At 53.0% G+C, this 27,301-nt stretch overlaps 1 protein-coding gene across 2 annotated transcripts in view; it reads left to right on the forward strand.

Annotated features, from left to right (window-relative positions):
• The window catches only part of LOC137306758 (ephrin-A2-like), a 48,782-nt gene that overhangs the window by 6,914 nt on the left and 14,567 nt on the right, over positions 1-27,301 (forward strand). For both annotated transcript variants that reach the window (XR_010958929.1, XM_067976127.1), the window contains exons 2-3: positions 12,256-12,548; positions 26,702-26,767. Coding sequence is in view for 1 of the 2 variants with exons in the window: in XM_067976127.1 (XP_067832228.1) it covers positions 12,256-12,548; positions 26,702-26,767 (359 nt within the window). In the remaining variant the exon portion in view is untranslated. The remainder of the gene's footprint in view (positions 1-12,255; positions 12,549-26,701; positions 26,768-27,301) is intronic.

Consider the following 27,301-nt stretch of genomic DNA (forward strand, 5'->3'; position numbering starts at 1 on the left):
CGCCTTCCTGTCCGTCGATCGAGAGTCCACATCTCATCTCCACAGCTGAGTGGAAAGTAACTTCTTTGAACTGGCTGGGCAATTTTGGGTGCAGTGTTGTGGGTGTGAAGGCTTTTTTTGCGATGACAAGGCCTCAGATGGCCATTGACCGGGAATAATTCCCGCTGTGAACACGCTTTGATCAGATGAGGTAATGGATAATCCTCGCTGACAGGGATCAGACGTGTTGATTCAGTTCGACGTACAAATGGGCAAGTTGTATTGATTTAAAAAAAAACAACAAAATAAACTTAATGTTTTGGATCTGGCTCAAAAGCACCAAGAACGTAAACCAATGGTGGTTTGTCACCTCCGCAGTGTCAATGGCTCCAACGCTCCCCTGAATGATCTTCAGCCCTCTTCATCTTTTCCAAATCCCATTCACCCATCACCCCCCACTGTGCTCGCTGACCTAAATTGGCTCCCAGTCTGGCAACTCCTCAATTTTTGAAAATTCTCATCCTCCTGTTCAAATCCCCTCCATGGCCCTCTCACCGCCCCCCCCCTGTAACCTCCTACAACCTCCCTTTCCCCCCCCCCTGTACCCCACCCCCAAAACTGCCTCATCGCTCTCCTTACAGCAGAGAAGGTTAAGGAAAATGTAATAGTCCTTATTTACTCGATCAAAACCCCCTCACGATTTTGAACTGTTTCGGTAACCAGAGGACGCAGATTTAAGATAATTGGGGAAAGAGCCAGAGGGGGAGGTGAGGAGAATTTTTTTGACGCAGCGAGTTGTTCTGATCTGGAACGCGCTGCCTGAAAGGGCGGTGGAAGCAGATTCAATAGTAACTTTCAAAAGGGAATCGGATAAATACTTGAAGGAGAGAAAATTTGCAGGGCTGTGGGGAAAGAGCAGGGGGGAGTGGGACTAATTGGACAGCTCTTTCAAAGAGCCGGCACAGGCCCGATGGGCCGAACGGCCATCCTTCTGTGCTGTATCATTCTATGAAACGTGACAGAAAGGAGGTAACGGATGATTTATGGTCTATGGTGCCTCCGGCTCACAGTTGTGTTCGGGATACCCCTTGACGTGTTTCTGGCCTCCACTCCGAGCAGGCTTGATTCGGGGCTAGGCCCCAGAGGTCAAAGGGCGGTGCTCCAAACGCACTCCCATCACGCTCCTGGTGAGCGACGGGGCCGTAACGAAAGTCCATCGACCCGTGACGCCGCCTCTTTATCCGAGGAAGGGGAACGGTGCAAAGTGGTGTCGATTGAGGCAAGGACTCCGTTAGAAGGATTTGCGGGGCTGTCCTCCCCGAGATACACCTTCTTGGACATGTGTCAAACCATCTGTTTGCTCTCTCTGGATCGAGGAGAAGGATCTGGTCTGCGGTAGACGGGCAGCAGCTCCCACCTCCCGAGACCTGACCGAGTTTATTAGATTACCAGACGCCGAGGCCGTGTGAACTGAGGAAACTTTCTCTCCTCACAAGGCAAGGCAGCCGAAGAGACGAGTGACACGGTCCAGGCAAAGGCCCCCAGCGGGTTTATCCCAGACGGATAACAATGGAGGCCTGTTCTGTGCGACTGGGCCGAGGCTGGGAGCTGGATTTGCAGCTCTCCGGCCGATTTGGGGGGTCGTGTGTGGGAGGGGAGAGAGCGTAGAAAGGGCCCGAGTTTTTATACGGCGCCTCATCTGTCCCGTAGCACGACCCAAAATACTTAGCTGCCGTTGAATTACTTCGGAAAGGCGGTCACTGCCGTCAAGTCGGCAGGTGCGGCGGCCATTTTACGCACAGCAAGATCCCACGATGGGCAAATGAGACGATTGTTAATCTGTTCCGGTGATGTCGCTTGTGGGATAACCACAGGACGTGGGGAGATCTTTCAGATAGTGGCCGTGGGGTCTTTTACCTCCACCTGAGAGGGGGGGGGCAGAGGCGGCTGTTGTTTATCTGAAAGACGGCACCTCTGGCAGTGCAGCACTCCCTCAGTACTGGCATTGGGAGTGTCGGCCTGGATTATGGGCTCGAGTCTCAGGTGTGGGGCTCGAACCCACGACCTTCTGACTCAGAGAGAGAGAGAGAGAGAGAGACGCACTGAGCCAGGGCTGAAATTTTAAGCCAGAATGTTGCCTGTTTCACTTAAACTCTGAACTCTGCACAGAAAGACAGTGTAGAGGGAGCTTTACTCTGTATCTAACCCTGTACCTGCCCTGGGAGTGTTTGATGGGACAGTGTAGAGGGAGCTTTACTCTGTATCTAACCCTGTGCCTGCCCTGGGAGTGTTTGATGGGACAGTGTAGAGGGAGCTTTACTCTGTATCTAACCCTGTACCTGCCCTGGGAGTGTTTGATGGGACAGTGTAGAGGGAGCTTTACTCTGTATCTAACCCTGTACCTGCCCTGGGAGTGTTTGATGGGACAGTGTAGAGGGAGCTTTACTCTATCTAACCCGTGCTGTACCTGCATCGGGAGAGTTAATCCAGGCCAACACTCCCAGTGCCAGTACTGAGGGAGCGCCGCACTGTCGGAGGTGCGGTCTTTTGGATGAGATGTCAAGCCGAGGGCCCCGTCTGCCCCTCTCAGGTGGACGTAAAAGATCCCACGGCCGCTATTGGAAGAAGAGCAGGGGGGAGTTCTCCCCGGTGTCCTGGGGGCCGATATTTATCCCTCAACCAACACCATCAAAACACATTAACAGGGTATTTATCTCATTGGCTATTTGTTGGATCTTGCTGTGCGCACATTGGCTGCTGTGGTTCCCTCCATGACCGTGCTGGTACTTTGCGTGTCGTTTATTGGCCTTGAAGCATGTTGGGGCATTCTGGGGATGTGAGAGTTGTTCTTCCCTCTCCCTCTCTTTATTTTTGCTCGCAGGCCAACAATAGAAAGCTCTGTTGAAATGATTTGTTGCTTCACTTGTGGGTGATGTCAAGGCCAATGGCCCCGTGACCCTTCTCCCCTCAACTCCACCCAAGAAAAAAAGCTCTCCCTTTGACCTGTGAACCCTTTTTTCTTATTTGGGGGGTCGCCATTGGTGAGGCTTGAAACCGTTTGTAAAATTGGTGGTCCCCACTTTGACTGGGGGAGGGGGGGACACCAGTCCACAGGAAGGGAGCGTCATCGCGGACCAACTGACGCCTTCTCCGTTTGGTGAGAATTTTGAGATGGTCCCTTGAATAACATAGAAAGTTCAGCACAGAAACAGGCCATTCGGCCCAACTGGTCCATACTGGTGTTTATGCTCCACACGAGCCTCCTCCCTCCCTACCTCATCTCACCCTATCCCCATATTCCTTTCTCCCTCATGTGTTTATCGAGCTTCCCCTTAAATCCATCTCTGTTATTCCCCTCAACCACTCCATGTGGGAGCGAGTTCCACATTCTCACCGCTCTCTGGGTAAAGAAGTTTCTCCTGAATTCCCGATTGGATTTATTAGTGACTCTCTTATATTTATGGCCCCCTAGTTCTGGTCTCCCCCACAAGTGGAAACATCTCTACGTCTACCCTATCGAAACCCTTTCATAATCTTAAAGGCCTCTATCCGGTCGCCCCTCAGCCTTCTCTTTTCTAGAGCCTGTTCAGCCTTTCCTGATAGTTATAACCTCTCAATTTTGGTATCATCCTTGTAAATCTTTTTTTGCACCTTCTCCAATGCCTCTATATCCAGAAGAGTTCACAGTACTCCCAAGTGTGGTCTAACTAAGGTTTCATACAAGTTTAAGAGGAGAGCAGAAGGTGAGGACAGGGAAAGGAATTTTTATCTCCTCCTGTGTGACTAGGCCCGATATCTTCACTTCTTTCTGAGACTTCTTCGCTCCTCCCTCCTCTCCCCTCCGGCTCTCCTCGAAATGGGATCGTTTTTTCCTCTCGGCAAAAAGTTTTTGTCCAACCGTCGGGGAACAGCGCAGGTCCTGGGGCCACCAGAGGCTGAGACAACCCATTCATCACTTCTCGCTTGACGAGGCCTAGTGAAGGATGGGCCGAAAGCTCGGCTGTGGGGAAGATGTCACACCATGTGGTCTCTCAATTGAGGTCAGTCCTGGTGGGCCTGGGGGAAAATGGAGGCCACCTCAAGTTGGGGGGGGAGGTCGATTTTGGACGTGAGGCGACTTCAATGGATGGAAGTCACATCTCAGCCTCTCTCGACTCTTAAGACTGTGGGACTGGAAGGGCCTTTCTCTGAGGCACTCCTCCCGTAGTTGGGTGCCTTGAAAGGAACTGCGGCAAAATTGGACCGTTTTCTTTCGTGAGATCCAGTTTTGCTTTTTTTTTCTCTCTCTCTCTCTCTCTCGCTCAATTCCGCGGCTCGGTGGGTCGCACTGTCGCCCTCCGAGTCGGAAGGCCGCGGGCTCGAGCCCCACTCCAGAGACTTTGAGCCCGAAACCCAGGCCGACGCTCCCAGTGCCAATTCCGAGGGAGGGCTGCGCTGTCAGGTGAGAGGTTAAGCCAAGGATCCCCCCCGTCTGCCCCTCTCAGGTGGGCGTAAAAGACCCCACGGCCATGATTGGGACAAGAGCAGGGGGAGGCCACCGAGCGCCAATATTAATCCCTCAACCAACATCTGAAAACATGATCTGGTCATTATCAGTAATTTGTGGGATCTTGCTGTGCGCGAACCGGCTAGGTATCGCTGAGCGAAGTCGGGGGGAGGGAGGGGAATCCGGCCCCGATTCGCGCTCCGGATTGCCATCTAGCGGGAAGTGTCAGGAGCGTCGGATGGGGAGGCGTGGTTCCTCCCGCGGTTGAATAGCTGCGTCGGCGCGGTAATGGATGGAGCGCATTAGTTGATGCCATTGGGTTAATGGAATCCTTATCTCGTCAGGGCCAGGAGAGCCGATCTTTAATAGCTCCATGTCCCGCTGTAATCAGACTGACATGGAACCACGCAAGGGAAAAAATGATCTCCCTTTAATCTCTCTGCCATCGCGGCCCAAAGCAAAATGGGATTAAAACTCGTTCATTCTTGTATTTTTATTTCTTCCGGGAGCTTGTATCTCCACGTTCCCTCTTTGCCTTCTCTTTCTGTCTTCCCTTAAAGGTGCAGGCTCCTCGATACCTCGGCCCATTTGGCTCAGACAGCAACTACTTGCTGCCTAGGCCCTAGGCTCTGGAATTCCCTCCCTAAACCTCTCCGTCTCTCTCTCTCTCTCTCTCTCTCGCTCCTCCTTTTAGGACGCTCCTGAAAACCTACCTCTTTGACCCAAGTTTTTGGTCGTCTGTCTTTAATGTCTCCTTCTTTGGCTCAGTGTCAATTTTTGACAGATTTTCAGGCTCCTGTGAAGCACCTGGGGAAGTTTTATTCTGTTAAAGGCGCTGAATAAATGCACATTGTTGCTCCCTCAGCCGCGATTTGCGCAGATTAGGAAGGAAATGGCCTCGGCGCTACATTGGATGGCGCCCTCACCTACTTGGCCATTTGCGGCCTAGTGCAGAGATTGCCCAACCTCTGAGCCTCGGGCCTTGTGTCGCCTCGAGGAGCAAGCCCTGAAAACGCAGGCGCGGCAGTTCTGTTCGTGCTTGCCGATCTCGCTCGCTGTGTGAATGTTGTGGGCCTGGAGGTGTGGGATGGGGCTCCTGCCTCATCCTTGGATAAATCCTAAAATCGGTCCTGTTGACTTCAGCAACTTGAGATGTAAGCAAATTAAACGGTGTCGGGTGGCCCTTAAAACTTGCCGTGGCTCGGTGGGTAGCTCTCTCTCTCTCTCTCTCTCTCTCTCGCCTTTGAGTCAGAAGGTCGTGGGTTCGAGCCCCCACTCCAGAGACTTGAGCCCGTAATCCAGGCCGACACTCCCAACGCGGTGCGGAGGGAGTGCTGCACTGTCGGAGGTGCCGTCTTTCGGATGAGATATTAAACCGAGGCCCCGTCTGCCCCTCTCGGGTAGATGTAAAAGATCCCATGGAGACTACTGGAAGAAGAGCAGGGGGGAGTTCTCCCAACAGCCCTGGTACCCAATATTTATCCCTCATGAAAACAGCCTATCTGGGTCATTATCACATTGCTGTTTGTGGGATCTTGCTGTGCGCAAATCGGCTGCTGCACTTCCGAAAGTACTTCATTGACTGCGAAACGCTTTGGGACGTCCTGAGGTGGTGAAAGGCCCCGACAGAAATGCAAGTCCTTGCTTTCGCGAATTCACCGAGCAGAGTGTTGGAACGACCTCTCGGTCGGGTGAGTGAGCCGCTGCTCACCGAGACGCAGAGTGAACACTGTGTTCGAAGAATTCTCCTGGGTCGCAAGGCAGGGCTGGTGATTTGTTGTCGTCCCGTCTCGCTCTGTGATTGGATTGGGGTTCTCCCTAACTCTCAACCTTTCATGGCGCTGGTGAAATTCTCTTATCTGAGCTGGCCGACCCTAGCCCTGTCTGTCCAGACATGCACCTGTTTTAATTCAGTGCGGTGCACAGGCAGAGACGATTTAGAGATTGCCTTCGCTGTTTCTGTGTGATTTGATCTCAAACCAATTTTCTCTTCCTCCAGCCCCTCGACTAATAGATTCCGTAGCTGCTCGGGTTATAGTGTAGTGTAGATGGGCCTTGTAATCGACTGTGACCACATCGTTTAGATGTATATCTACAATGCATTTTTTTTTTAAAAAGTGCATCTTTGGGTGTTTCCCACCTTGATTTTCTTTTCATTATAAATTCCTGTGTTCGTGTTTTGTAATGGAAAATTCCTATGTAAACGGGTCACGCTGTAATTACTCCTTCAGGCCAGCAGTGGCGCTGTAGTGCCTCAGTTTTGCCTCTCCCAGAAAAATTTCTATCAGGATCTCAAGACGTCCCAAAGCGCTTTACAGCCAATGAAGTACTTTCAAAGTGTAGTCACTGTTGTAATGTAGGAAACGCAGCAGCCAATTTGCGCACAGCAAGATCCCACAAACAGCAATGTGCTAATGAGCAGATCGTCTTTTTTTTTAGTGATGTTGTCTGAGGGATAAATATCGGCCCCAGGACACAGGGGAGAACTCCCCCTTGCTCTCCTTCCTAAAGTAGCCGTGGGATCTTTTACATCCACCTGAGAGGGCCCTCCTGACAGTGCGGCGCTCCCTCAGCACCGCCCCTCCGACAGTGCGGCGCTCCCTCAGCACCGCCCCTCCGACAGTGCGGCGCTCCCTCAGCACCGGCCCCTCCGACAGTGCGGCGCTCCCTCAGCACCGGCCCCTCCGACAGTGCGGCGCTCCCTCAGCACCGGCCCCTCCGACAGTGCGGCGCTCCCTCAGCACCGGCCCCTCCGACAGTGCGGCGCTCCCTCAGCACCGGCCCCTCCGACAGTGCGGCGCTCCCTCAGCACCGGCCCCTCCGACAGTGCGGCGCTCCCTCAGCACCGGCCCCTCCGACAGTGCGGCGCTCCCTCAGCACCGGCCCCTCCGACAGTGCGGCGCTCCCTCAGCACCGGCCCCTCCGACAGTGCGGCGCTCCCTCAGCACCGGCCCCTCCGACAGTGCGGCGCTCCCTCAGCACCGGCCCCTCCGACAGTGCGGCGCTCCCTCAGCACCGCCCCCTCCGACAGTGCGGCGCTCCCTCAGCACCGGCACTGGGAGTGTCGGCCTGGATTATGGGGCTCAAGTCTCTGGAGTGGGGGCTCGAACCCACGACCTTCTGCCTCAGAGAGTCCCGCTAAATGAGCCACGGCTGACACCGGGGAACTAAGAGAACCAAGAGACAAAGGAGAGTGGGAAATGAGGGAGAAACACAGGTGAAAGAGAAGAGAAGGCCTACAAGTTGAATGCTTTATCACGACTGGCCTACATGATGGACATGGGCAACTAGTTTTGGCCATTATTTCCACTTCTCAGAGGCATTGGCTCCGATATTAATGGGGGGAGGGCATTGGGGGACACAAGGAAGGGAATTTGTGGCAGGAGGTGAAGGGGCAATGCAGGCCCAAGGCTTCCTTGTGAGGCCTGGAGGAGCCCTCCCACCCCTTCCCGGCCCTCAAGGAAACCTGCAAGGCTTTCCGCCAAGTGAGGGGCGGTTAAAATCGGGCCCTGTGCCTCTTGGTAATGGATCAGGCCTGAAATTTTCAAGTGTGGGATTTATCTCATGTCAATGAGGTAAATCAAGACCGAGGGATTGGTAGACGCTCCAAGCTTGGGCCTTGAAGGCCCTTCAACCGTAACCAGGAGCGAAAACTGAGGGGAGGTGGGGATTGAGATGTTGGGGAAAGAAGGACTTTGAGTAATCCATTGGTTAGGCCCCAGTTGGAGTATTGTGTCCAATTCTGGGCACCGCACTTTAGGAAGGATGTCAAGGCCTTGGAGAGGGGGCAGAGGAGATTTACTAGGATGGTACCAGGGATGATCTCATTGAAACGTAAAAAAATTCTTGGAGGGCTTGACAGGGTAGATGCTGAGAGGTTGTTTCCCCTGGCTGGAGAGTCTAGAACTAGGGGGCACAGTCTCAGGATAAGGGGTCGGCCATTTAGGACTGAGATGAGGAGGAATTTCTTCACTCAGAGGGTTGTGAATCTTTGGAATTCTCTACCCCAGAGGGCTGTGGATGCTCAGCCGTCGAGTATATTCAAGACTGAGATGGATAGATTTTTGGACACTGAGGGAGTCAAGGGATATGGGGATCGGGCGGGAAAGTGGAGTTGAGGTCGAAGATCAGCCATGATCTGATTGAATGGCGGAGCAGGCTCGCCAATCAAAGAGCCGACACAGGCCCGATGGGCTAAATGGCCTCATTGGGTGCTGCAGGAGCCTACGTGTCGGCGATGAGCTTTGATCTCAACGCAGTGAGGACGCAGGGAGGGGGGTCCGAGTATCGGGCGGGATATTGGGAACAGGAGAGGGGAAATTGTGAGCAATCATGAGTGCAGTGGTGGTGGAAAAAGGAAAGGTGGAAGAAGTATTTCTTTTGAAGTCATTTGGAAAAAAAAAAGCCCATTATGGGCTCAAATTCCGTTCTGTTATTGAGCGAACTGCTTTCGGATCTTTCTTCCCGTGCCAGGAAAGTTTGACTGAAATATTCCAAGACCTTCTGTGTGCTTCCTTCTCCCCCCTACCCCCTTTATTTTTTAAAAAAAAAAGAATTATTTCTCACTGCGACGTAACGCTATCGAGGAGTGGGGGTTGGAGACGGCAGACGTCTGGAAACTTCATGAGGTCTGATGGGAGCCAGCCCTGGTGTCGTGATGTGGCAGCCCTTGTAGAATTTCCGAGGTGCAAGTTGATCCTTAAGAACCCTCTCAAAAACACGGAAAGGGACGACCCCCTCGCTTTTCCTCTCGCTTACCGGCCAGCAGACCAAGGGAAACGTGACTGGTTTTCTCTGGATGAGACGCCACCCATGTCGAGACATCCAGTCGCTCCAGGAAGTGGGCTTCGCATCTCCGACAAGGCCCAAGCCCCAAGCGACACACCTTGAGTGTTAGCATGAGGAGCAGGCACCGAATGTGCAAGAAAGAAGGGACTTGCCTTTCTATCGCGCCCTCAGGATGTCCCAAAGCGCCTTAAAGCCGATGAAGAACTTTCAACTGTTGTAACGTAGGGAAACATGGCAGCTCGTTTACACACTGCAAGGTCCCGCTCGAGGCAATGAGAATAATGTGATGAGCTGTTGGCTGATTGATAAATGTTTGACCTCCCCCCTGCTCTTCTTCCAGGAGTGGCTATGGGATCTTCTACGTCCACCCGGGAGAGGGCAGACAGGGCCTTGGTTTAACATCTCATCCGAAAGACGGCACCTCCAACAGTGTGGCACTGGGAGTGTCGGCCTAGATTAATGCCTGACGTGGGACTTGAACCCACAACCTTCTGAGGCGAGAGAGATACCCACTGAGCCATGGGACAGTGTAGAGGGAGCTTTACTCTGTATCTAACCCTGTACCTGCCCCTGGGAGTGTTTGACGGGACGGTGTAGAGGGAGCTTTACTCTGTATCTAACCCTGTACCTGCCCTGGGAGTGTTTGACGGGACAGTGTAGAGGGAGCTTTACTCTGTATCTAACCCGTGCTGTACCTGCCCTGGGAGTGTTTGATGGGACAGTGTAGAGGGAGCTTTACTCTGTATCTAACCCGTGCTGAACCTGCCCTGGGAGTGTTTGATGGGACAAGGTAGAGGGAGCTTTACTCTGTATCTAACCCTGTACCTGCCCTGGGAGTGTTTGACGGGACAGTGTAGAGGGAGCTTTACTCTGTATCTAACCCTGTACCTGCCCTGGGAGTGTTTGACGGGATAGTGTAGAGGGAGCTTTGCAATGTGTATCTAGCCGAGTCCTGGGTACCTGAAATGAGGGAAGTGCTGCATTCCTCGATGGTAACACCTCTCGACTTGCGTTGGACGCAAAATCCACACGGCAAATAGCAAGACCCTTGCGTCCGTGAAGTGACCTGCCTCTCTCGGTACAGCCTAGGGCCTGCGATCTAAGCACGGGCCACTTGCTATGCTCCATCTGTGACTGATCAATGGACAGCGATCCAAGCTGCAGCTAACGGAGCTTATTAACCGGGGATCCCTGCGGTTTTCAAAGGCTGCAAATGCTTCCAGCCTCGAATGCATTCGAATCGCAGCTGGCCGAGGAGGAGATGGGGGGGTGTGTTTTGAAAGGCATATTTTGTCGTCGTCTTGTGATCGACAAGGCTAAGGGGACGATCAAAGCAGTTTAAGAAGAAGGTTAGCTGTTGAAGCTGGGCGAGATTGAAAGCTGCAATATTTCCAGATAAAATATGATGCTTCTGGTAATGGTTTTAGGGAAAGGTTTGAGCACTACTCCATAGGCCATCAGTCTTATTAAATTGGAGTCTTTCTGCAGGGTAGGGCCTGCTTTCCGATTTGTTTGGCAAGGCCGTACCACTCGCACCTAGAGCTCTGTTTTAAAGCCAGTAATTGGGAGATTGGAGTGAACCCTTGCTGACCTTTCGCTGACCGTCTGTTTATCGTCCCTGCGCTCACTGAGATACGTTGGCCCCCCGGTCCCAACAACGCCTCGATTTTACAATTGTTATCCTCGTGTTCAAATCCCCCTCTATGCCCACGCCCCCCCCTCCCTATCTCTGTAACTTCCTCCAGCCCCTACGACCCTCCGAGATCTCTGCGCTCCTCCAATTCCGGCCTCTTGCTCATCCCCCGATTTCTCATCGCTCCACCATTGGCGGCCGTGCCTTCAGCCGCCTGGGCCCTATCTCTGGAATTCCCTCCCTAAACCTCTCCGCCTCTCTCTCCTCCTTTTTAAGACGCTCCTTAAAACCTCCCTCTTTGACCGAGCTTTTGGTCACCTGTCCTAATATCTCCTTATGTGGCTCGGTGTCAAATTTTGTTTGATAATCGCTCCTGTGAGGCGCCTCGGGGACGTCAAAGGCGCTATATAAATGCAGGTTCTTCAGAGGTGACCCTCGTGTTGAGTTGAGTCACTTCAGAGAAGGCTTCTCTTCACCCGTCCTGCAGACTCTCTCTTCCTCTGTTCCCTCTCCCACCCCCCCCGCCCCCCCTTCGAAATGGAGACTCATCGCAGAACTCCCCCCCTCTTTTGCCCCCTCTCCCCCCGCACTGTGATTCTTTCCCTGTCCTGTGGGAGACTCTTTACCTCCCTCGGCCTTCAAAAACCCAATCTTGCCTTCGCCCAATACCTACTTCCTGTCTTCTCGACTTTTCCTTGGTGAGGCCATACCATAACTACCACGCTCAAGAAGGCCCACCGCCATCTTCTCGGGGCATCTAGGTGATGGGGAATAAATGCCCGTCCGTGCCAGCGATGCCCACCTCCTGAGAATGGATTAAAAAGAGCCCGAGAGCCGTCCTACAGAGGTTAATAGAAAGAACTTGCTTTTCTATCGCGCTCTACAACCAATGAAGTACTTTTTGAAGTGTAGTCACTGTTGTAATGTAGGAAACGCGGCAGCCAATTTGCGCACAGCAAGATCCCACAAACAGCAATGAGGTAAATGGCTCGATAAGCTGTTTTTTTTTAGTGATGTTGGTTGAGGGATAAATATCGGCCCTGGGGAGAACTCCCCCCTGCTCTTCTTCCAATAGTGGCCGTGGGATCCTTTACGTCCACTTGAGAGGGGCAGACGGGGCCCTCGGTTTAACGTCTCATCCCGAGAAGACAGTGCGGCACCTCCCTCACCGGAGTGCCAGGGTGGGTGTCGGTCCTGGATTATGTTTTCTGGAGTGGGGGCTCGAACCCCGAGCAAGAGGTCCACACTTCAGGTGGACTTGGGGAACGGAAAGAGGAGAAAAAGTTTGCTCCTTTGCCCCCGTGCTCGAGACTAAAAGCTCCGTAGATGTTTTGGTTCTATGATGATCTTGTTTCTTTCCCTCCCACAGGTTCAGGGGCAACAACTACACTGTCCAAGTGGAGATTAATGACTACCTGGACATCCTGTGCCCACACTATACGGCCGCTACCCCAGTGGAGGAGACCGAGAGCTTCCAACTCTATATGGTGGATGACGAGGGGTTTACAAACTGCAACATCAAGAGTAAAGCCTTCAAACGTTGGCAGTGCAATCAACCTTTTGCTCCTTACACCCCGGTCCGCTTCTCTGAGAAAATTCAACTCTTCACTCCCTTCTCCCTGGGATTCGAGTTCCGACCTGGAGCTGAGTATTATTATATATGTGAGTCCAAGCTATACAAAATCCCTGGTTAGACCGCACCTGGAGCACTGTGAGCAGTTCTGGGCACCGCACCTTCGGAAGGACATACTGGCCTTGGAGGGAGTGCAGCGTAGAATGATACCCGGACTTCAAGGGTTAAGTTACGAGGAGAGATTACACAAATTGGGCTTGTATTCTCTGGAGTTTCGAAGGTTAAGGGGTGATCTGATCGAAGTTTATAAGATATTAAGGGGAATGGATAGAGAGAAACTATTTCCGCTGGTTGGGGATTCTAGGAGTAGGGGGCACAGTCTAAAAATTAGAGCCAGACCTTTCAGGAGCGAGATTAGAAAACATTTCTACACACAAAGGGTGGTAGAAGTTTGGAACTCTCTTCCGCAAACGGCAATTGATACGAGCTCAATTGCTAAATTTAAATCTGAGATAGATAGCTTTTTGGCAACCAAAGGTATTCAGGGATATGGGCCAAAGGCAGGTATATGGAGTTAGATCACAGATCAGCCATGATCTTATCAAATGGCGGAGCAGGCACGAGGGGCTGAATGGCCGACTCCTGTTCCTATGTTCCTAACGAAGTGGCTAGTGCCAAGTTAGAGTAAACGATGCTCCCTTCTTGCAGCGGGAGGCGATCTCTTTTTGTTTCTCCCCCCGTCCTGTTGCTGTTAACTTTCATTTCTCCCCAAAGCGATCTTTCATTCCCTTTCCCCGGTTTCGGGTTTGCGTCTTAAGAGCAGGCAGCCAGCCCAGCGTCTGGGGCCCGATTGCCGTGCGGCGGTTTGCGCCAACTCTCGCCCCAGTTTTGTTGCCTCTCGAGGATGGCGACCCCTTATCTGGGCACCAGTTAATTTGACTCGAGCTCGGCCTCTCTTTACTGATTTGTATCTCTCCCCTCTCTCTTTCCTCCCTTTCTCTCTCTCTCTCTCTCTCTCGTCCCTTTTTATTTAGGGATTTTATTCAGTCTCGCACAGTCCCAATTTAAGCATTCCGTTGACAACAGGCCTGTAGTGAGCGAGTTGGAGTTTGTGTATATTTAAAGCCAATGAACCCACCTCCACAAGCCTTGAGACAATCGGCATGGGCTTTCCCCCCTCGCCCGTTGGCCTGTACCAGCCTTGACGACGCGGACCCGCTACAAAGCGGCAGCCGATGAGCGATGCTCCCAGCTGGCACTGGGGCGTACGTGCGCGGGGCAAACTGTGCCCTCCATCCCCGACTCTCTTTTTTTTTAATCCATTCTCGGGAAGTGGGCGCAGCTGGCATTTATTCCCAGTTGCCCTGAGAAGGTGGCGGTGGGCCTTCTTGGCCGGTAGCGGTTTTGTGCAACTGAGGGCAGCTAAGAGTGAACCTGCTCGGGTGCGGGCCTGGAGTCACGTATATGCCCAGACCGGGTAAAGACGGCAGATTCCCTCCCCTCGAGAGGGGACACTAGCGAACCCCCGTTTGTGTGTTTTTTTTTTAAAACGACAATCCGACAGCTTCGTGATCACGTTTGGGAATTTAAATATGGAGGGATTTGAACTGGCCGACCTCTGGATTGCTGATCCAGTAACATAACCACTAACACCGCTGCACGCATTGATGATAGGAGGTGGGGGTGGGGGGAGATTAGAGAAGAGCAGCTCCAAACTGAGGGAAGAAGATGAAGAGGAGGTGATAAATCAAACTGAACAATTAAATGTTTAATGTCAAGTCTGTGTTTACAGACACCCTTAATTAGAGCCTTGCCCGAGTTTTGTGATTCGCAGACAGCGGACTTTATTTCAACAGGGGATTTGGCTGCTTCTGTTCCACCCATTTAGGATTTTAATTAAAGGTTGGCTTTGCCTCATTCTGCTCCTCTCCCACACCCCGACACACAACTGATCTCCGGAGTGTTCGAAATACAGCCTGAGGGCTGATTGCGGCCTAGTGCTCCCAGCGAAACTCTGGTAGTTTTCTGCGTGTGCTTCTGTTTGCTCTGCTGCTTGCCATGTTTGAATGTTCGGATCCAAAAGATGCCCGCTCAGCATTCTTTCCTCGCGGGTGAATAAACCCTCGATTTGCAAACCCTGAGGCCTGCTCTCTTTACCCAGAGAGTGGCGTTAATGTGGAACTCGCTCCCACAAGGAGCGGTTTGAGGCGAATACCCGTAGATGCGTTTAAGGGGAAGCTCGATAAACACGTGAGGGAGAGGGGGAGAGAGCGAGATGAAGAAGCATAGAACGGTACAGTACAGAAGGAGGCCACTCGGCCCATCGTGTCCGTGCCGGCCGGGAAATTGCGATCCGGCTTAATCCCACTTTCCAGCTCTTGCTCCGTAGCCCTGTAAGTTACGTAGCGCACATCCAGGTACTTTTTAAATGAGTTGAGGGTTTCTGCCTCTCCCACCCTCTCGGGCAGTGAGTTCCAGACCCCCACCGCCCTCTGGGTGAAAAAATTTCTCCTCAGCTCCCCTCTAATCCTTCTACCAATTACTTTAAATCTATGCCCCCTGGTCACCGACCCCTCTGCTAAGGGAAATAGACCCTCCCTATCCACTCTATCTCGGCCCCTCATAATTTTGAACACCTCAATTAAATCTCCCCTTAACCTTCTCTGCTCTGAGGAGAACAATCCCAGCTTCTCCAGTCTCTCCGCATAACTGAAGTCCCTCATCCCTGGTACCATTCTGGTAAATCTCCTCTGCACCCTCTCCAAGGCCTTGACATCCTTCCTAAAGTGCAGGGCCCAGAATTGGCCACAATACTCCAGCTCAGGCCTAACCAGTGATTTATAAAGGGTTTAGCACAAATTCCTTGCTTTTGTACTCGATGCCTCTGTTTATAAAGCCCAGGATCCCGTATGCTTTTTTAACCACTTTCTCAACTTGTCCTGCCACCTTCAATGATTTGTGTACATTCACCCCCAGGTCTCTCTGTTCCTGCACCCCCTTTAGAATAAAGTGAGGTGGGAGGAGGCTTGTGTGGAGCACAAACACTGGCATGGACCTGTTGGGCCGAATGGCCTGTTTCTGTGGTGTACATTCTGTTTGATAGTTCGAGATATTTGCAAGACCATGGAAAGCGAGAAATTACTCAATTAACTCATCCTATTCTCTGCTTAAAATCTGCATTTATATAGCAACTTTCTCAACCTCAGAATGCCCCAAAATGCTTTATTTACCAATGAATTACTTTCTGAAGTGTAGTCACTGTCGTTATGTAGGAAATGCAGCAGCCAATTTCTGCACAGCAAGATCCCACAAACAGCCATGAGTTTGTGAGAGTCTTCTCCCCTCCCGCCCGTCGCTCCCTCTCCTCTCTCCCCCCTCCCGCCCGTCGCTCCCTCTCCTCTCTCCCCCCTCCCGCCCGTCGCTCCCTCTCCTCTCTCTCCCCCTCCCGCCCGTCGCTCCCTCTCCTCTCTCTCCCCCTCCCCCATCGCTCCCTCTCCTCTCTCTCCCCCTCCCCCATCGCTCCCTCTCCTCTCTCTCCCCCTCCCGCCCGTCGCTCCCTCTCCTCTCTCTCCCCCTCCCGCCCGTCGCTCCCTCTCCTCTCTCTCCCCCTCCCGCCCGTCGCTCCCTCTCCTCTCTCTCCCCCTCCCGCCCGTCGCTCCCTCTCCTCTCTCTCCCCCTCCCCCATCGCTCCCTCTCCTCTCTCTCCCCCTCCCGCCCGTCGCTCCCTCTCCTCTCTCTCCCCCTCCCGCCCGTCGCTCCCTCTCCTCTCTCTCCCCCTCCCGCCCGTCGCTCCCTCTCCTCTCTCTCCCCCTCCCGCCCGTCGCTCCCTCTCCTCTCTCTCCCCCTCCCGCCCGTCGCTCCCTCTCCTCTCTCTCCCCCTCCCCCGCATCGCTCCCTCTCCTCTCTCTCCCCCTCCCCCGTCGCTCCCTCTCCTCTCTCTCCCCCTCCCCCGTCGCTCCCTCTCCTCTCTCTCCCCCTCCCCGTCGCTCCCTCTCCTCTCTCTCCCCCTCCCCCGTCGCTCCCTCTCCTCTCTCTCCCCCTCCCCCGTCGCTCCCTCTCCTCTCTCTCCCCCTCCCCCGCATCGCTCCCTCTCCTCTCTCTCCCCCTCCCCCATCGCTCCCTCTCCTCTCTCTCCCCCTCTCGCCCGTCGCTCCCTCTCCTCTCCCCCTCCCCCCACCATCCCTGGGAAGGGTGTCTGATGTCCTCGCCTGATTCGGGCCTACACCTGATTTTTAATGGGACCTAACCTTAAAATCAGAGCCAGGCCGTTCAGGAGAGAAGTTGAGAAACATTTCTTCAGACAAAGGGCGGTCAAAGTGTGGAACTCTCTCGCACAGAAAGCCGTCGATGCCAGCTCAATTAATCATTTAAAATCTGCGATCGATAGATTCCTGCCAGCCAAGGTATGGAGCCAGGAGTTGGGCCGTTGAATGGTGGAACAGGCTCGGGGCGAGGGCTGAATGGCCTCCTCCTTCTGTTCCAATGTCCCCTGGGCTTTCTGGCACTGACAGGAGAGAACAAGACAGGAATGCTAACACAATTCCAGATGTTTTCTGGGGCTTGCTGGCCTGATATTAAAGTGGTGTCTAATTGCGCTGTGCTTATAGAAAATCTGCTGCTGACACGAGCTGCAACTTTCCGGAGAAGACTCTTGCATGTTTCAGTTTGCTGACTTTTCCGCTTTTCGTTCCGTCTCCTCCGACCCATCCTCCCCCTCACTGAGCAGGCAGAAAATCAAATCTGCTGTCTCGGGGCTGCTGTCAGTCATGATCTATCAAGGCGAGGGATGCTGCTGCTGTAGACTGGGATAGCGTTCCCTTTAGACGAGCATTGGAAGCAAGGTGAAGTTCACTCCAATGTTATCCCACCCTTCGGGACCCCCGTCTCCCCCCGCCATTGTGATGTTCGGAAGTCCCGCAAACATAGAATTACATGGAATTTACAGCACAGAAACAGGCCATTCGGCCCAACTGGTCCATGCTGGCGTTTATGCTCCACACGAGCCTCCTCCCTCCCCTCTTCATCTCCCCCTCTCCCCCTATCCTTCTATTCCTTTCTCCCTCATGTGTTTATCCAGCTTCCCCTTAAATCCATCTCTGTTATTCACCTCAACCACTCCATGTGGGAGCGAGTTCCACATTCTCACCACTCTCTGGGTAAAGAAGTTTCTCCTGAATTCCCGATTGGATTTATTAGTGACTCTCTTATATTTATGACCCCCTAGTTCTGGTCTCCCCCCACAAGGGGAAACATCTTCTCTACGTCTACCCTATCGAGACCCTTTCATAATCTTAAAGACCTCTATCAGGTCACCCCTCAGCCTTCTCTTTTCTAGAGAAATGAGCCCCAGCCTGTTCAATCTTTCCTGATAGTTATAACCTCTCAGTTCTGGTATCATGCCTGTAAATCTTTTTTTGCACTTTCTCCAGTGTGTCTATATCCTTTTTATAATATGGAGACCAGAACTGTACACAGTAGTCCAAGTGTAGTCTAACCATGGTGTATGGAGACCAGAACTGTACACAGTAGTCCAAGTGTGGTCTAACCATGGTATATGGAGACCAGAACTGTGCCCAGTGCTCCAAGTGTGGTCTAACCATGGTATATGGAGACCAGAACTGTACCCAGTGCTCCAAGTGTGGTCTAACCCAGGTTCGATACAAGTTTCATATAGAAGGGATACAAGATCAGTTGGTATGTTCAGATTCTAGAAATTACTAATATCCCGAGTGTGGGCTAGTCTTTTCCCCCCCCTCCAGTATCTCCGGCCTCTGGATCAGAATTTCACACCTGCACGTTTTCTTGCCTCAGGGACCCCAGTTGCAAAATCTGAGGAATCTGTGGGGGAATCTACGGAGCTGCTCGTTTCAGTATTATTCGTTCCACTACTACAGCGTTAAAAGATAGTAGTTGGATTTCTACAGTGTCTTTCACAACCTCAGGACGTCCCTTTAGAGATCTCCAACGAAGTACTTTCTGAAGTGTAGTCACTGTTGTAATGTAGGAAACGCAGCAGCCAATTTGCGCACAGCAAGATCCCACAAACAGCAATCTGATAAATGACCAGATCTGTGTTTTTTTTAGTGATGTTGGTCGAGGGATAAATATTGGCCCCCGCACACGGGGGAGAACTCCCCCCTGCTCTTCTTCCAAGAGTGGCCGTGGGATCTTTTACATCCACCTGAGAGGGGCAGACGGGGCCCTCGGTTTAACGTCTCATCTGAAAGACGGCACCTCCGACAGTGCAGCACTCCCTCGGTACTGGCACCGGGAGTGTCGGCCTGGATTTTTTTTGGTCTCGGAAGTGGGGCTCGAACCCTCAAACTTCTGACTCGGAGGCGAGAGTGTTCCCCACTGACTGGAGACCCCCTTTCTGGGGAGGGTAGGGGAGGTGGAGGTGGAGGTGGAGGTGGAGGGGGCCGCAGAGATGACCATCAAGGAGGAAGAACAGTGTTTTGATTTTCTCTCTTCTCCCGTTGTCCCATTCCCCTAGCGGGGTGGGGGGCACCTGATGCCAGTTGTGATGTGTCCGCTGCCAACCTGACTGGGGTCAGCCAACGTGGCACAGACCCAGTGGGGGAGGGAGAGAGGGCGAGAGGGTAACCCGGGACCTTCCTACCGGGTGGGTTGTCTTTTGCATCAAGAGAAAAGACGGAAGCCGCCTCGATGATAGGCCATTCTGTTTAAAAACTGGAATTCTGCACAGCAAGAGCCAAAGAGAGTTGGCTTAAAATTCATATTTCTGTAGCTATATATATATATTATGAAAAAAACTACAAAGGAGGGCAAATATTTAGCAAGGAGCAAAGCCAGGAGGAACATCTGGGTTACAGACGTGCGATCTGTGAAGCTCTTTTCCATGGGCTTTTGGAACAGGAGTTTTACAGTTAAGTATTTCAACATTGCTTTGAGGTAAGGCCGCACAGAGAGGGAGAGTTCCAGCTATCCCTCCATCTCTCGCTCTCTCGCTCTGACTCGCTCGCACGCTGTCTCGTTCTCTTTTGTTTGCACTCTCTCTTACTGTCTTGCGCTCTCTCTCTTTCACTTGCAATTTCTCGCTCGCACTCTCTCACGCCCTGTCTCTTTCGCGCGCACTCACACTTTCAATCTCTCTCTCTCTCTCTCTCTCTCTCTCTGGCCTGCACACTCTCTCTCCCTCTCTCCCTCTCTCTCTCTCTCTCTCTCTCTCTCTCTCTCTCTCTCTCTCTCTCTCTCTCTCTCTCTCTCTCTCTCTGGCCTGCACTCTCTCTCGGTCTCTCTCGGTCTCTCTCGGTCTCTCTCGGTCTCTCTCGGTCTCTCTCGGTCTCTCTCGGTCTCTCTCGGTCTCTCTCGGTCTCGCCCTCTCTCTCGCCCTGTTTCGCCCTCTCTCTTTGGCCTTCTCTCTCTCTCTCTCTCTCTCTCTCTCTCTCTCTCTCTCTCTCTCTCTCTCTCTCTCTCTCTCTCTGCCTCGCCCTCTCTCTCTCTCTGCCTCGCCCTCTCTCTCTCTCTGCCTCGCCCTCTCTCTCTCTCTGTCTCGCCCTCTCTCTCTCTCTGTCTCGCCCTCTCTCTCTCTCTGTCTCGCCCTCTCTCTCTCTCTCTCTGTCTCGCCCTCTCTCTCTCTCTCTGTCTCGCCCTCTCTCTCTCTCTCTGTCTCGCCCTCTCTCTCTCTCTCTGTCTCGCCCTCTCTTTGGCCCTCTTTCTCTCTCTCTCTGGCCCTCTTTCTCTCTCTCTCGCCCTCTCTTTGGCCCTCTTTCTCTCTCTCTCGCCCTCTCTTTGGCCCTCTTTCTCTCTCTCTCTCTCTGTCTTGCCCTCTCTTTGGCCCTCTCCCTCTCCCTCTCTCTCTCTCTCTCTCTCTTTGGCCCTCTCCCTCTCCCTCTCTCTCTCTCTCTCTCTCTCTCTTTGGCCCTCTCCCTCTCCCTCTCTCTCTCTCTCTCTCTTTGGCCCTCTCCCTCTCCCTCTCCCTCTCTCTCTCTCTCTCTCTTTGGCCCTCTCCCTCTCCCTCTCTCTCTCTCTCTCTCTCTTTGGCCCTCTCCCTCTCCCTCTCCCTCTCTCTCTCTCTCTCTCTTTGGCCCTCTCCCTCTCCCTCTCCCTCTCTCTCTCTCTCTCTCTCTCTCTTTGGCCCTCTCCCTCTCTCTCTCTCCCTCTCCCTCTCCCTCCCTCCCCCTCCCTCTCCCTCTCCCTCCCTCTCTCTCTCTCTCTCTGTCTCCCTCTCTCTCGCTCTCTCTCTCTCTCTGTCTCGCCCTCTCTCGCGCTCTCTCTCTCTCTCGCTCTCTCTCTCTCTCTTTGGCCCGCACTCTCTCTCTCGCTCTGTCTCACTTTCCTTATTCTTTTCCTCCCCTTGAAGATCAGGCAAGCCTTTCATCTCTCTGGGACATGGTTTTCATTTCAGTCCAGGCAGAAAGAATTAAATTGCATTTGGCCGTCCTGAAGCTGTGCAGTGAGATGGGTTGGCCTGTATCCCACTGGATCGGGCCCTGAGGCGCAAAGCTGGCCACAATTTCACAGTAGCTGTTCTCCTTCAGGATATCCACTGTGGGGAAACAGTTCCCATCGCACCCAATGCAGCACAATGAGGAGCAAGTCAGCTTTGAGTGCTGGTGGGGAAGAGAATTCGGAAGGGATATAAACACCCTTGTGGCCTGTTGGGTGAGGGGTCAGTCAGAGTTGGCCGTTCTCTTCATGGAAAAAGAGGAGTAAAAATATTGGAAACAACAACCTGCATTTATATAGCGCCTTTAAGATAAAACGTCCCAAGGCGCTTCACAGGAGCGATTATCGAACAAAAATTGACACCGAGCCACATAAGGAGATATTAGGGACAGGTGACCAAAAGCTTGGTCAAAGAGGCAGGTTTTAAGGAGCGTCTTAAAGGAGGAGAGAGAGGTGGAGAGGTTTAGGGAGGGAATTCCAGAGCTTAGGGCCCAGGCGGCTGAAGGCACGGCCGCCAATGGTGGAGCGATGGAAATCGGGGATGGGCAAGAGGCCAGAATTGGAGGAACGCAGAGATCTCGGAGGGTTGTAGGGGCTGGAGGAGGTTACAGTAGTCACTGTTGTGAAGTAGGAAACGCAGCAGTAAATTTGCGCATAGCAAGATCCCACAAACAGCAATGTGATAATGACCAGATAATCTTTTTTTTTAGTGATGTTGGTTGAGGGATAAATATTGGCCCCAGGACACCGGGGAGAACTCTCATAAAAACTTAAGAAATAGGAGCAGGAGTAGGCCCCTCGATCCTGCTCCGCCATTCAATAAGATCATGGCTGATCTTCGACCTCAACTCCACTTTCCCGCCCGATCCCCATATCCCTCGATTCCCCTAGAGTCCAAAAATCTATCGATCTCAGCCTTGAATATACTCAATGACTGAGCATCCATCTCTGGGGTAGAGAATTCCAAAGATTCACAACCCTCTGAGTGAAGAAATTCCTCCTCATCTCAGTCTTGAATGGCCGACCCCTTATCCTGAGACAATGCCCCCTAGTTCTAGACTCTCCAGCCAGGGGAAACAACCTCTCAGCATCTACCCTGTCAAGCCCCCTCAGAATCTTATATATTTCATTGAGATCACCTCTCATTCTTCTAAACTCCAGAGAGTATCGGCCCATTCTACTCAACTCCTTCGAATTGTGGCAGTGGGATCTTATGGCAGGTGGGTCCTCAGTTTAATGTCTCAACCGAAAGACGGCACCTCCAACAGTGCAGCACTCCCTTAGTACAGCACACCTCGGGAAGGATATATCGGCCTTGGAGGGGGTGCAGTGCAGATTCACCAGAATGATACCGGGGCTAAAAGGGTTAAATTACGAGGCTTGTATTCCCTCGAGTTTAGAAGATTAAGGGGTGATCTAATCGAGGTGTTCTTGATGGGGTCGATAGAGAGAAACTATTTCCTCTGGTGGGGGGAGTCCAGAACAAGGGGGCAGAACCTTAAAATTAGAGCCAGGCCGTTCAGGGGTGATGTCAGGAAGCATTTCCTCACACAAAGGGGAGTGGAAATCTGGAACTCTCTCCCCCAAAAAAGCTGTTGAGGCCGGGGGTCAATTGGAACGGTCAAGCCTGAGATCGATAGATTTTTGTTGGGCAAGGGATATGGAGCCGAGGCAGAGTTGAGATATGGATCCGCCATGACCTGATTGAATGGCGGGGAACAGGCTCGAGGGGCTGAACGGCCCCCTCCTGTTCCCATGTTCCTCCGCGTCCCAAGACCGAAAGGTCACTTACCTCTCTGGAGAAGAAGGCTCCTTTCGAACGGGAGAGGTTCTAGCACGAGAAAATGCCTCCAGCTGAAACCAAACCAGGCAGACTTATTAATGGTTTGTATGTTGAGGACGACTCGATGTGGGAATTGAAAAATAAGAGAAATAAAGTAATATCTTGGGGACAATGGAATTTCTTACTCCAGGTTATGACTTTAGCAAAGGGGCCAGCATTGGGCCAAATGCCTGTGCTCTTCCCCTTGTTTGGTGTTGGCCTGCGGCCTCTAAGATGGAAGTTGGCAAAGAATGGATTAACTGGGGAACCGGCAGCGAGTGGCTGAACTACATCGGCCAGGTTCGGTCCCAGGCCAGGCCTGGGTCAGCTCATCTCCAGGAGTAGCTTGCGGGGTGGGGGGTCGCCAACTCTGCTTGGCCGTATTCCCGGAGCTTTCGTCACGTGACTCAGAGTGCTCCCGCCATTGGCCTCCCGACAGGTCCGTCGCCGCAGAGCCCCGCCAATCGGAAAGCGAACAGACTCTTTGTTACCCAATTGGATGATTCTTGACTGTCGGGTCAAACAAACTTTGTTTCCCCTCCCCTCCCCCCCGCCTCCAATATTTTCGTAACTAGAAAATAAATAAAAGAGTTAAAGGAAAGGGGAGAAAAAACACACACAGTTTTATTTCTTGCCCCCTGATAATTTCGTCCGCAGGACTGTCTGGAGATTAATCTTCAATTCCAGGAGACTCCAGGCCAATCCTGGAGGGTTGGCAACCCCGAGAAGTAGCTGGCACTGTGTAATTGATTGACTCTGGCCCCCTGGGGGAGACCAACCAGGTCTCCTGCTCCAGATCGCCACCCGGTGACTCGAGCTGGAGAGTCGTGAAGGGGCGGATGGACATCTGATGTGGACCTCCCCCCACCACGGTCAAAGGGCTTGCAGATACTTGCTGCTGGGGCCACTTTGGCCCGGAACCAGATGGCAAAAAAGGAGCAGGAGGAGGCCATTCGGCCCCTCGAGCCTGCTGCGCCGTTCAACATGGTCATGGCTGATCCTCTATCTCAATACCATATTGATGGTGCCTGGTGCGCACATGCCAACCAGGGTGGGGAGGGTTGGAAGGCAAAGCAAGCTTTAGGTATGGAGCTGGGTCCAGGAGGATCGTAGAATGGTTCTAGCACAGAAGGAGGCCGTTCGGCCCATCGTGCCTGTGCCGGCTCTCTGAAAGAGCGATCCACTCTCCCTCTGCTCTTTCTCCGTGGCCCTGTCAATTTTCCCTTTTCAAGTATTTATCCAATTCCCCTTTTGAAAGTTATTATTGCATCTGCTTCAGGCAGTGGGCTGATGAGAAGGTCAGCATTAGATTTGCAAAGTGGTAGATCGTGCCTGTCTTCTTCAATCAAGAAGGAACTTGCAATTTTATAGCGCCTTTCACAACCTCAGGACGTCCCAAAGCGCCTTGTATCCATTGGAGCACTGTTTGAAGTGTAGTCACTGTTGTAATGTAGGAAACGCGGCAGCCATTTTGCGCACAGCAAGATCCCACAAACAGCAACGAGATGACGACCAGATCATCTGTTTTTTCAGTGATGTCGGTCGAGGGATAAATATCGGCCCCAGGACGCCGGGGAGAACTCCCCCCTGCTCTTCTCCCAATAGTGCCCGTTTTATCTTTGAGAGGGGGGCCCCTCGGTTTGAGGTCGCTGACCTCCGGCAGCGCGGCGCTCCCCCCCGGTACTGTCGCCGGGAGTGTCGGCCTGGATTATGTGCTCGAGTCTCTGGGAGTGGGGGGCTCGGCCTTCTGACGTCTCAAAGCACTTCACAGCCAATGAAATGTAGTCACTGTTCTTACATCGGTAAACATGGCGGCCATTTTGCGCACAGCAAGATCCCGGAAAGCAGCGATGAAATTAAAGACCAGTTAATCCGGTTTTGGTGGTAGTTTGAGGGATAAGGGAGAACCCCCCCCCCGGGCTGCTCTCCTTCCAATAGCGGCCGTGCGATCTCTTACGTCCGTCTGAGAGGGGCAGACGGTTTAACGTCTCATCCGAAAAACGGCACCTCCGACTGCGCAGCACTGGCCCTGGGGAGCGACGGCCCTGGATTATGGGGCTCGAGCCTCTGGAGCGCGGGGCTCGAACCCGCGACCTTCTGACTCGGAGGTGAGAGTGCGGCCCACGGGCTGACCGCCGGACCTGAATGGCTGTCCCCGGTTCCCGAAGGGTTTGGCGGGCGGGCGGGCGGGCGGGGTCGATCGGCCTGAAAGTAGGAGAGAAGGGGGATGTTGAAGGAAGACAATTAACTGTAAACGTCCTGGTGAGTCCAGTTAAACCCACAACCAGTTCTCCCAGCAAGACCTAACTTGCCAGATTCTTTGCTCCAGTGATCAGTCTGTAATTCAATCCGTGTAGACAACATGAACCAGCATTTATAATATAAATCTTTCCTCACCCACAAGCAATGGGATTTGCAAAAACTCGCTTTGCTTACCCTATGATGTTTGGACACCGAGCCACATAAGGAGATATTAGGACAGGTGACCAAAAGCTTTGGTCAACGAGGGAGGTTTTAAGGAGCGTCTTAAAGGAGGAGAGAGAGGCGGAGAGGTTTAGGGAGGGAATTCCAGAGCTTAGGGCCCGGGCGGCTGAAGGCACGGCCGCCAATGGCGGAGCGATGGGAATCGGGGGATGGGCAAGAGGCCGGAATTGGAGGGGCGCAGAGATCGCGGAGGGTTGTAGGGGCTGGAGGAGGTTACAGAGATAGGGAGAGGGAGGGGCGAGGGCCACGGAGGGGATTTGAAAACAAGGGTGAGAATTTTAAAATCGAGGCGTTGCCAGACCGGGAGCCAATGTAGAGCCTCACTCCCATGGGGCTACAATGGTTTTGGTCCTCGAATCACAGGGCCATTTGTACTATGAAGGAAGGTGCATTGGGAAGAGCCAAGTGTCTCCTATTCGTAGCACTACCACATCTAACTTGCATGGAACCCTCCCCCCGACTCCCCCCCCCCCCTCCCTCCCCAAGTTTGCTGTCGCCCCAGCTGACTGAAGCCAAGGTAGCAGCAGGGGGCGCTACAGTTGGTTTCAGCACTACTGGGCTGGGATTGGCGGGGTGGGGGGAGGAAAATTGGGCCCAGGTTCCTGCTGGGTCCAACTGGGCCACGATGCCCCAAGTGGTTGAATAGTGCCACAGCTCCGACGTGAAGAAGGGCCATTCGGGGCGAGGTACTGGAGGGGACAAGCACCAGACTTACCCCCAGCCGCTTGGGAGAGAAGGTTGGGGGGGGCGGGGGAGAAAGGGTAAGTTTATTGTGGGGGAACCTGTGCTAGAAAGAACTTTCACTTGGTGTCCCAAAGCAACCAGAGGGTAACCATTGAAGTGCAGTCACTGTTGTTATGTAGGCAGTTATTTGGTGCACAGCAAGATCCCACAATATATATGATTAGTTCATCGTCTAGTGATGTTGGTTGAGGGATAAATATCGGGCAGGACACCGGGGACAACTCTCCTGCTCTTCACATGAGAAATAGGAGCAGGAGTAGGCCATTCGGCCCCTCGAGCCTGCTGCGCCATTCAATCAGATCAGGGCTGATCTTTGATCAACTCCACTTTCCCGCCCTTGATTCCCCGAGAGCCCAAAAATCTATCGATCTCAGCCTTGAACATACTCGAGGGCTGAGCACCCACAGCCCTCTGGGGTAGAGGATTCCGTAGATTCCCAATCCTCCGAGTGAAGAAATTCCTCCTCATTCTCCGTCTTGAATGGCCGACCCCTTATCCTGCTCTTCTCCCAAACAGTGGCCGTGGGATCTTTCGCGTCCAGCCGAGAGGGGCAGACGGCGGGGCGGGGCGGGGGCCCTCGGTCGCACGTCTCATCCGAAAGACGGCAGTGCAGCGCTCCCTCCCGGGAGATGGTGGGGCTCGAGTCTCTGGAGGGGGGGCCTCGAACCCACGACCTTTTGACTTGGAGGCGAGGGAGAGAGATTGCGACCCACTGAGGTCAAATTATTGGGCCTCCTTTTCCACTCTAATTTTTTGACTGAACATTCTCTTTCTGTCCCACAGCTGTACCCCACGAAAACAAAAAGGACAGGTGCCTGCGACTGAGGGTGTCCGTCTGCTGTGCGACAAGTGAGTGACCTTTCACTGGACTCCATCCCAACTGAGAAGAGGGGGATATCTGTCAGGCAGCCATAACTGAGGGCCAGAACATTCTGGGAATCTTTGTCGAGGACTTTAGACTCCAGGCTACATAGGAATGCCATTGGCTTCGTCTCTCTCTCTCTCTCTCTCTCTCTCCTAGTTTGGAGGAAGGGGGCAGGGGGAATGGAGATGAGGTCGAAAATCAGCCATGATAAGAAACAGGGGCGGGAGTAGGCCATGCGGCCCATCGAGCCTGCTCCGCCATTCAGTAAGATCGCGGAGAATCTTGGGAATTCTCCACCCCAGAGACGGATGCTCAAGCCGTTGAGGATATTCAAGGCTGAGATGGATAGATTTTTGGCCTCGAAGGGGGAAATCAAGGGACACGGGGATGGGGCCGGGAAAGTGAGGTCGACGGTCAGCCACGATCGGGTTGAATGGCGGAGCAGGCCGTGCGGCCGACCCCTGCCCCCTGTTTTTAGCATGGCCGAACTTCGACCTCAAGTCCACTTTCCCGCCTCA

Source organism: Heptranchias perlo, chromosome 44 (assembly GCF_035084215.1).
Source record: "Heptranchias perlo isolate sHepPer1 chromosome 44, sHepPer1.hap1, whole genome shotgun sequence".
Taxonomy (NCBI): Eukaryota; Metazoa; Chordata; class Chondrichthyes; order Hexanchiformes; family Hexanchidae; genus Heptranchias; species Heptranchias perlo.